We start from the raw sequence: 10,756 nt of genomic DNA, 5'->3' as shown, positions 1-10,756 counted from the left end.
TCCTTATTACCCTGCAAAGCTGCACATTAGAGGGTTTTATGTTGTTTTTTATAAATACTTATTAACTCTTGATCATAGACTTCAATTTCCCAATTTTCCCTTGAACTTAATCTCTCTAATTAGGATTTCAAGTTACAGATTATCTTTCAGGAACTATTCTTAGTATAATTTAGAGTTCAGAAGATCATTAGCGAGACAGAGGTACAAATAAAATTGCCTAAAGGTATTAAAAAAATATGTTCCCATTCTCCTTTGGTGGGGCTGGCAGAACTACAATGAATGGAAATGGTATGATGTTTTTTTCTCACTTCTCCTCATTTGTTTTGGACCACAGGCTCCATTCTGATTTAGGAGTCTTTCCTGCTCAGTATTTCAGTGATAATTCTCCCCATGGTCTACAGGATCCCTGTTCTCTTTGTTTCTATAGCAACAGTCCTGTGTTGCTTGGCTAGAAGCAATTTTCTGCTGCTGTGGTGAAGCCCCATTTTTTCATTCCTTGCTCCCCAGTTGCCTTGGTAACCAGCCTCTCCCTCTTCTGGTCTCTCAGTGGTAAATTCCACCACCACCACCCCCCTTCTCTCTCTCTTTCTCTCTCTCATAACAGTCACCTGGTCATGACTTGGACAGTACTTTCCCATCTGTGAGTGAGCCTCCTCTGTCATGGTCAGATTGTCATCATGAAATTAGCCTCCCTTTTGCTTTATTTGCATCATTTCTCCGGCCTGCCTTCTTTCTGCTTGTTGTCAAGGTAACCGTACCCTCGGAAAATCTGCAGGCAAAGGCTCTACAGTTAACAACCATCATGTGAGAGTGTCTGCCAATATGTGGCCACACATCTTGATTTTAAAACCAGCCCCAGGCGGGTACCACAAATTGGAGAGAACAAGGCTTTTGATCAAAGCAGGCTGGATTGAGAAAAGGAGGTACAAGGACCCTGGGATACATGTGACTACAAGGTGTAGGCTGGGTCTGCAAGAATGGCCATTATGCCAGGGGTGATCCAAGTGATTGAGAAATGTATTTATTGGCAGTCATTCAGGGCAGGCCTATCATATTCTCTAACCGTCCAGGGGTGATTCCTCTGACCCAAGGGTGATATGACCTGAGAGCTAGGCAGAGCCAGGTAGTAATCTCAGGCAGAAAGCAATTAAGACTCTTAAACTGGCTAACAAAGGGTTAGTAGAATAGGTATTTAGGCACTTTCACACATTACTGAAAATTCCTCTGCCCTTAGGCTGCTGCTCTAACCTCTTTAGTAAGGCAGATGGGGTGTTACTATTATAATACAAAGTGTTTAACAAATGGTGGTGATTATGTGCCAGGGCGTTGTAGCAGGCACTTTTCAGGCATTACTTCATTTTCTCCTTATGGCAGTCCTGAGAGGTACTTAAGAATGAGAAAACTGAGGCTAAGTGAATTGTGTGAAGTCACTCAGCTGATAAGTGGCAGAGTTGGGATTCGAACCCATGTTCATCTGGTTCCAAAGTTCTTTTTTTTTGGCCACACGCCACATGCAGGATCTTAGTTGCCCAATCAGGGATCCAACCCGTGCCCCCTGCAGTAGAAGCGCAGAGTCTTAACCACTGGACCGCCAGGGAAATCCCCCATAGCCCTTTTTTAAAGGTTGTGTAGTCTCCAGAATTTTGGTCCTCTCTGGACCTAGTTTTCCCCACCCCCACTTTAATCTGAGGGTTGCTACTATTTTATCCTTTCTGCCTTCCTTATTTTTTCTCTTTGTATGTTGTGGGTTGTTTACTTGCTTGTTTTTTATCTGTTCTCACCCCATCTCTTGCATCCTTTCGCCAAATAGATGAAAAATCTTGTTCTGCCTTCTGACTGTGTCTCAGCTTGAGTTGTTGCATGAAAACATTAGAGCAGCCGCCCTTGCCTGAGAACTGGGTAGATCTGATCCTGGTGAATGCCACACCTCTGAGCTCACTGGCTGTAGCACTAGATATGCAAGCCATTCTCCCCTCTATTAACAATTATTGGGTGTCTGTTCGGTATCAGGTACTGTACTGGAGATACAGTAGTGACCTAGGCAGAATCTGTTCCTTGCCTTTATAGAACTAACAGTCTGGAGAGAAAGTCAGACAATGGACAAGAGGTCAATATATAATTTCATATTGTAATTAGCGCTATGAAGAAAAAGAACTGGGCGCCGTGGAAGAGAGAATAATACGGATAGATCTATTTCAGATACGACTGCCATGCCCCACTTAAGAGAGGAGGTAGTTGAGGTTCTCACATCAGCAGCTAGTTGATGGCAGTCACAGCGGGAGCTTCTGAGCGTGGGGACCTGGGTCCCTCACCTCCTTCCTCCCTCCGCACCCTCCCTTCAGAGCCCGAGGTCCGCGCAGGCGCACTGACGGTTGCCATGGGGACAGCTGCTCCTGCGCAAGCGTAGACTTCTTTAAGATGGCGGCGGTGGCGGCTGCACGAGCTGTGTCTGCGGGCCCTGGGCTCCGGGGCCTAAAACGGACACTACCTCTTGTAGTAATTCTCGGGGCCACGGGCACCGGCAAATCCACGCTGGCGTTACAGCTAGGCCAGCGGCTCGGTGGCGAGATCGTCAGCGCTGACTCCATGCAGGTATGACAGTGCGGCTGTCCCCAGCCTGGCAAACCGGAGGCCGTGCGTGGGCCTCTGGCTGAGTGGATACCCTGTCGCTTGGTGGTAGTGGGTGAACCCCGAGGCTTGTGGGGCGGAGGGGGCCGGGCAAGGGCACCCATTATTCCTAGGCGCTCACCATATGCCGGACATCGTGCCAGGTGTTTCACTGCCATCATCTCATTTACTTCTCACGATTACTGTTTGGTGTAGGTACTGTTATCTCCATTTACCGATGAGGGAATTCACCTAGGGAGGTGAAACGACTATCTCTGTGTCACAAAGCGAATACGTGGAGATGGTATTTGAACCTACAAGGTTGACCTATAGGTATCCATTATATACCTTTTGAAGGAAAATTATTCCAGAGCGGTTGCTATTTAGAGTTCCCAGCGACACCAGGATAAATCATTTACCATCTACGAGTGTCTGCTGAGGGAATGAAGCAGGGTGGATAGTCAGGAGACCTGGATTCTCCTCCCTCATCTGCCATCGGCCACGTGACCTAAACAGTGTCGGTTTTGGGGGACGCTATTTATCTGTGAAGTGGAGAAAATGCCGCCTACTTCACAGGGCTCTGGTGCTTCATAAGTGAGAACATGAGTGTTAGAAAGAAGAGCAGGATGGCCTGTCCTGAAAAAGTCCAGGCACTTGGCAAATGCTTTATGATGCTGAGATTTTCAACTTACCGGCTGATAGGAATCAGGAGGCTTTGCCCTCTTCCTTGAGCCACAGGGAGGCCCAGAAGGAGTGTGTACACATCACACCTGGGAGCATTTGTGCTCCGATTGAGGATGGGTGACATTTGGGGTAAATCTCCGATGGAGAAATTACAAGTTAAGAGTTTTCACAGTGTAAATGAGGTGCTCGGTGAAATGCCTGGTGCTGAACCTAGCACCTGATGGGTATTCAGCAAGGAGGGGCAGTCCTTCTCCCCACTGTACCCCGTAAACTCTGGGCATGGTTTCCACCCTCATTAGTTCATGTGGGATTACACGACCATCAACACACATCAGATGATTAGGATAATTCAACAAATCTTTGTTCACAACCTCTACTTTGTGCTGGCTTTGAGAGGCAGACTTTAGCTCAGATCCCCAGCCTTGCCTTTTCTAAGATATGCAACCTCAGCCTGACCTCTTCATGTCTTTTTTTTTTTTTTTTAAACATCTTTATTGAAGTATAATTGCCTTACAATGGTGTGTTAGCTTCTGCTTTATAACAAAGTGAATCAGTTATACACATACAATATGTTCCCATATCTCTTCCCTCTTGCATCTCCCTCCCTCCCACCCTCCCCATCCCACCCCTCTAGGTGGTCACAAAGCACCGAGCTGATCTCCCTGTGCTATGTGGCTGCTTCCCACTAGCTATCTATTTTACATTTGGTAGTGTATATATGTCCATGACACTCCCTTACCCTGTCACATCTCACCCCACCCCCTCCCCATATCCTCAAGTCCATTCTCTAGTAGGTCTGTGTCTTTATTCCCGTCTTGCCACTAGGTTCTTCATGGCTTTTTTTTTTTTTTTTTCCTTAGATTCCGTATATATGTGTTAGCATACTGTATTTGTTTTTCTCTTTCTGACTTACTTCACTCTGTATGACAGACTCTAACTCCATCCACCTCATTACAAATACCTCCATTTCATTTCTTTTTATGGCTGAGTAATATTCCATTGTATATATGTGCCACATCTTCTTTATCCATTCATCTGTCGATGGACATTTAGTTTGCTTCCATGTCTCTTCATGTCTTTGTTTCTTCTGTAAAATGGGAAGAATAATATCAATAACACGATATTATTGTGATGGTTAAACGAGATTAAATATGTAAAGCACTTAATACAATATCAGGCACATAGTAAGTGCTAAAAATATGATTAGGTGCTATTTTCTGCAAGGCCCTTTTGGAGAGACAAAACTGCGATCCCTGTCTTCAAGGAGTTTTAGTCCAGATAAACATGAAACAAAGCAAGTTAGTACGTGTTTTTGTTTTTGTTTTTAATTTTATTTATTTATTTATTTTTATTTATGGCTGTGTTGGGTCTTCGTTTCTGTGCGAGGGCTTTCTCCAGTTGCGGCAAGCGGGGGCCTCTCGCTATCGCGGCCTCTCTTGTTGTGGAGCACAGGCTCCAGACGCGCAGGCTCAGTAGTTGTGGCTCACGGGCCTAGTTGCTCTGCGGCATGTGGGATCTTCCCAGACCAGGGCTCGAACCCGTGTCCCCTGCATTGGCAGGCAGACTCTCAACCACTGCACCACCAGGGAAGCCCCAATATGTGTTTGAAGTGAGTTATTAATGATGCTTTGCAAGGGGTGGGGATGGGAGGTGGGGAGGAGAGAGACTGCAGTGTTAGATGTTATGATAAACCATAGAATTTCTGAGAAGAGAGAAATCAGTGAAAGCTGATATAGTCATGGAAAGCTCTGTGAAAAGGGACTTGAAGGATAGGTGAGTTTTAGATAGATAAAGAAGAAAAGGCATTGTATCAAAGGAAGGAATGTGAATGAAGATTTAGAAAGTGAAATGAGCTTAGTGTGCATGTAGGACAGTGAAAGGAGACTATTTAACAGGTATTGTAGATATTGTGGAATGGGGGATGAGTAACATGATGAAGACAGTGTGTAAGAAGCATTCATTTGTGAGCAGTTTGCCGATGAATTGGATTTGGGGGTGGGTGGGAGAGGCATACCAAAAAAAAAAATCCAAGAATGTAGTAATAATAGATCTTTGGCTTGATACTTCCGAGACTTGGGTAATATGGGCTTCAGTAAGATGGCATTTCACTGATAATATCTAAGGTCCATTGCAGTCTTAATGTTCTGTAATTTTGGGCTGGTATGTTAGTGGGAATGAATGGAAGAGAAAGATGTAACATTTTGAAGGTAGTATCATGTTACTGTATGAGTTGGTCACTGATTGTGGAAAGAAGAGAGCAGTGCACACAGTGTGTTTCAGGTTTGTGTGCCTGGGAGAGTATGGTGAGCCTGGAAGTCAGGAAGATCTGGTGGGGCACAGTGGAGGTGGCAGCAGGACATCCATGGGGAAAGTCTAGTGGGTGTGTGAAGAATGCAACAGGTGTGATCCCACGTTAGGACTCTTACACTCAGAGGTTCCCTCTGCCTGGTGGAATCTCTTCCCCTACATAAGCGTGTGGCTTGCTTCCTCTCTTTGTTCAGGTCTTTACTTAGATGTCATCTTATTGAGGCCTCTGACAATCCTATTTAAAACAACACAACACACTGTTGCTCCCTGTTTCCGGCTCTTCCTCATGTACCACACATAGTCCTTGTCAGGAAAGCGTTCTCAATAAAACATCTTAATTTTACAAATGTTTTTAAGTAAGTTAGCGGCTTCTAGCAATAAGGATTGGTTATAGCTCTGTAATTGCTGTTATCCATTATTCAGAAATGTTTCTTCACTCATAGCTGTGTACCATAAGGTTGAGCTTGCTAGAGGTCTTGCTCGATATGAAATAGGCCACATCAGTTAGACACTTTGTGCCTTATATAGTGCTGATGATATGGTAGATCCTTAGCATTTGGTGAAACATTTGTTGACCTGTCTTATCAAAATGGCACATCACGATCCATTTCAATTCTTCCTGTGGTTATAAATAACTAGAATATGAAAATTAAATTTCTTTCATCCTTGGGATGCCGTGAGGATTAATTAATGTGTGAAAAACACTTTGAAGATAATTGAGCTTTCTGAACTGGCAGTAGGTTGTGTTTAATATTCATAACATGGATATATTCCTCTCAGACCCGTTGGAAAACTTTGACCTTTGATTTTTACTTTTCAGTTCAAATAATGAAATAAAGTATCTCTGCCCTATTCACTGTGGGTATACGCAGTTCTTCATTTCTCCCTTTGCTCACCATGCCCCTGGTAGGGTAGTGCTACTCTGCTTGTTTTTTAGCCAATGGAAGGAGATAATGCTTTTCAGTGACTTGAGGTTGAGTCAGAAAATTTTCGTAAGCATGTGAACAAATGACTTTTTTTTTTTTAAATATATATATATATATTTTTTTAAACAATGAAACACTTTTTTAAAAAATTAATTAATTTATTTATTTTTGGGTGTGTTGGGTCTTCTTTTCTGTGCACGGGCTTTCTCTAGTTGCGGCAAGCGGGGGCCACTCTTCATCGCTGTGCGCAGGCCTCTCACTGTCGCGGCCTCTCTTGTTGCGGAGCACAGGCTCCAGACGCGCAGGCTCAGTAGTTGTGGCTCACAGGCCCATTTGCTCCGCGGCATGTGGGATCTTCCCAGACCAGGGCTTGAACCCGTGTTCCCTGCATTGGCAGGCAGATTTTCAACCACTGCGCCACCAGGGAAGCCCCAACAAATGACATTCTTAATGTTGGAGTTAACCAGCTTCTTTTTTTTTTAAAAATAAATTTATTTATTTATTTATTTTTGGCTGTGTTGGGTCTTTGTTGCTGCACACAGGCTTTCTCTAGTTGCAGAGAGCGGGGGCTACTCTTTGTTGCAGAGCACGGGCTCTAGGCGCATGGGCTTCAGTAGTTGTGGTGCACGGGCTTAGTTGCGCCGCGGCATGTGGGATCTTCCCAGACCAGGGCTCGAACCCGTGTCCCCCACATTGGCAGGCAGATTCTTAGCCACTGCGCCACCAGGGAAGTCCCTAACCAGCTTCTTAAAAGAACTTTTTCAGCTTTAGTGAAATCCACAGGCAGAATAATAGCTTAAATTTGAATAGCACTGTTTATAAAATGCTTACATATGCTTTTTTATCCTCACAATAATCTTGTAAGGTAGACATTATTATCACTTCACAGTTAAGGAAACAGGTACAAGGTCTTACAGTAAGTAGCAGACCTGGAGTTGGACATAGGTCTCTCTCTACTTTCCGTGCTCAGTGCCTGCCTTATCTATACACAAAGTTATCCCTTTAGATGAGGCAGGAGCTGTGGGATTCAATTATTAGAGAGTATTTCTTAACTTGTATGACACTCATCCTTCACAGGAGTGTGCTACATTTTGATCAGGGTATGAAATGTATTTTAGGATTCATATTGTGGATCTTAGTGTGAATTCATAATGATCTCTCTCAAGTTGAGTGTTGAGCTGAGTGTTGGCCAAGTGATGCATTGCTAGGGGGTTGAAACTTACTGCAGCTGAGATATAATTTAATGTCAGTAATTCGAAGATACCAAAGGCAGTGTTTAGTGGAACAGAGGGAAACTAGGCCTTGTGGAGAGCCTAGACTGAGCAGTAAACTTCCTTGTGACAGCCACGCAGACTAAAGGGGGACCAAATGGAAAGTGGATAATTAGAAAGGTTTTTCAAGTTTCCAAATTGATCTTTCTAAAAACCAGTATTTGAATTTTAATAATCTCTTTTGGAATGCTGCCCAGAATTTTGTATTTCAGAATTGTACCAGTAACTCAGAAAGGATTGTAAAACACTGCCTTAAATCTTAAATTCTCTTGCACCTCATACTTCTTTTGTCATCCCTTTGTCCTACCTTAACTGTAGGGTCATCCCAGGGCAATCCCGGCAGGGCACTTCCCATCCAGGGAAAGTGCTTGATTTTTGTAAACATTGAAGAAGTAAGTGCTCTAAGTATTGAGGTTGCTTCTTTGAGATGAAACCCCAATGGGGTGTTGAGGGTAGTGTGTCTAGGGTGATAATATTGTCAGGGAACATAATAGCCAATGACTTGCTTTTGTAGCCATGTGGCACCTGAGGTCCTGCCTGGCCTCTCACTTCTCATTCTTGTGTCAGTGGTCTGTTGAGTGGGAAGTCAGAACTAACTTTCTGAGGGATTACTTGCTTAGGTACTTCTGCTGGGCTCAACTGTGGATTTTTCATGGTAGGTCTGACAAAAGTGAGAAACATTTGTGCTTGATTTTCTGAGTTTTCCAAACCCCAGTTTCACAAGTTGTAGAAGCATAAATATTCTCAGCTAGCAGTAAGAGTCTAAATTCAAGGAGGGACAGGTAATACAATCCCTGCTTTCCAGGATGGAAAAACTGAGGTGCAGAAAGATTAAAGAGCAGACTAGAGATCACACTGCGAGACACTTGCACACCTGGGAATTGGATCTGGGTCTTCTAACTCATGTGTAGTGTCTGATATATTGCAGGAAGATGATACTGAAGGTCTTCTTTTCAGTTTGAGTCTTTTTCTTGGCATGTAAATTTAAGGTACAATGCATCGCCTTCAGTGACTGGATGAAACATTGTACTGAGAAATTTGAAGACACTTGCCAAAAGATGTACAATGGCTGCCTGGAAATACAGACTACCAACTATATGCCAAGAGAAAATAAACAAAGTGTTCTATTTGCGTTTATAGAGAGGAAGTATCTCTAATGCCTTAGTTCTTCAAGTCCTGTGGAGAAGCAGTAGTCATACATAGGAGCACAGTTCCCTTGTGTTTGCCTAAACCTACAAGAGGGGAAGCAAATTATTTTTGGCAGTCTGACTAGTAAGCAGGCTATGTGTCACCTAATAAATGTGGAGTTCTGCCTTCTTTGTCTGCTTTGGAACATAATTTAGGAGCAGTGTTTTTTTACCAAAGAACTGTTTGTCTGATAGTGCTCAAGGGAGATCTGGGTTGTATGGGGGAGAGATATGAAAGGAGAGATGGGATAGTGGATCACAGTGGCTTACTAGGACATGAAAATGAAAGCTAGAAAAATCTGTTAACTAGGAGAAATGAGGGCTATCCAGAGGCTACTTGCCACAACTTACAGAGGCAGTGTTTTAAAGGACTGAGCTTGAGAGTAGGCCAGAGGAAATCTCAAAATTTTTGACTCATCTAAAAATATATAAATTTCTAGGTCCCTGGGTTCAGATCCGTTGTGAGTGAATTTGGTTTTCCTTTGGCTACAGTATTAAGCTTGGGTGGGTTGTACATATATATTCAGTTTTTTTGCAGCTGTGGGAAGAACTTTAGAGTCAAACCTCCCATGTTATGTAAGGAAAGAGAAGTGACTACTGGCTAAATGGGAAACCATAGGAGAGCACAAATGGGACTTGCAGTTTCAGATTTGTGAGGATGGGGTGCTGCCCTGATGTTTCAGTGCCTGGGGCAGGGTGTTGAAACAGCTCCACTTCAAGTAGGAATATATGTTTGAGGGGTGTAAGTTATTTGGGTATATAGGAATTCACCTATGTGCTCTGCATATACTCTAGTATGGCTTAACTGAACTGGTTGTGGTTTCCTGTATAGTTTGTTGGATTCTTTAGATAAGTTTGAATCAGACCAGGGTCCTGTTTGTCTCCTTACTTACCTTTGGGGCCCTACTTCTGAGCTGAAACTTCACTGCTGCTCCTTCCTCATTGTGGCAGCCAGAGTTCAAGCTCTTACCACTGTACCATGAATAATAATAATACTGAAAATAATAACAATAATAAAATATATGTCAGGCAGTGTTCTAGAAGTTTGACATATATTATCTCATTTAATATCCTCACCACAACCTTATTAGGTAGGCCCTATTATTATCTCACCCGTACCAAAAATTACTTTCTTGAACCCTCATCTCGGTCTCTATCTGGGGTAATTTTGCCCCCCCGGGGGACACTTGGCAATCTCTGGAGACGTTTCTGGTTGTAACAAATGGAAAGGTGGGTTCCTGGTGTCTAGTGGGTAGAGGCCAGGAGTGCTGCAGAACATCCTGCTATGCATAAAACAGCTCCCAACAGAGGATTATCTGGCCCAAAATATCAATATATTGTACTGAGGCTGAGAAACCCTGTTCTACATTACTGTTAGTTTTTAAATTTTGAAGTAATTATAAGATTTACACAAGAGTTTCAAAGATAGTACAGAGAGTTCTTGTATATTCTTCACCCAGCTTCTTCTAAAATTAACATATCATCATGGCACATTTATCAAAACTAAGAGATTGACATTGGCACAATACTGTTAACTAAACTGTAGACTTTATTTGGATTTTACCAGTTTTTCTACTAATGTCCCTTTTCTGTTTCAGGATCCAATGTAGGATACCATATTGCATTTAGTCCTCATGTCTGCTTGTCTCCAATCTGTGACAGATTTCTTGGTCTTTCCTTGTCTTTCATGACTTTGCTACTTTTTGAAGTGTACTGGTCAGCTGTTTTGTAGATTGTCTCTCAATTTGGGTTTGTCTGATGGTTTCACATGATT

The 10,756-nt window shown here is 43.1% G+C and overlaps 1 protein-coding gene across 1 annotated transcript in view; it reads left to right on the top strand.

The window, feature by feature from the left end:
* The first annotated feature begins 2,418 nt into the window (after positions 1 to 2,418).
* Positions 2,419 to 10,756, top strand: part of TRIT1 (tRNA isopentenyltransferase 1) — a 43,654-nt gene continuing 35,316 nt past the window's right edge. The window contains exon 1 of the mRNA XM_068539589.1: positions 2,419 to 2,592. Within this exon, the coding sequence (XP_068395690.1) occupies positions 2,419 to 2,592 (174 nt within the window). The remainder of the gene's footprint in view (positions 2,593 to 10,756) is intronic.

This window comes from Eschrichtius robustus, chromosome 3, assembly GCF_028021215.1.
Source record: "Eschrichtius robustus isolate mEscRob2 chromosome 3, mEscRob2.pri, whole genome shotgun sequence".
NCBI classification, from domain to species: Eukaryota; Metazoa; Chordata; class Mammalia; order Artiodactyla; family Eschrichtiidae; genus Eschrichtius; species Eschrichtius robustus.
The sequence above is the reverse complement of the archived record's forward strand: the minus strand, read 5'-3'. Positions and strand labels throughout refer to the sequence as shown.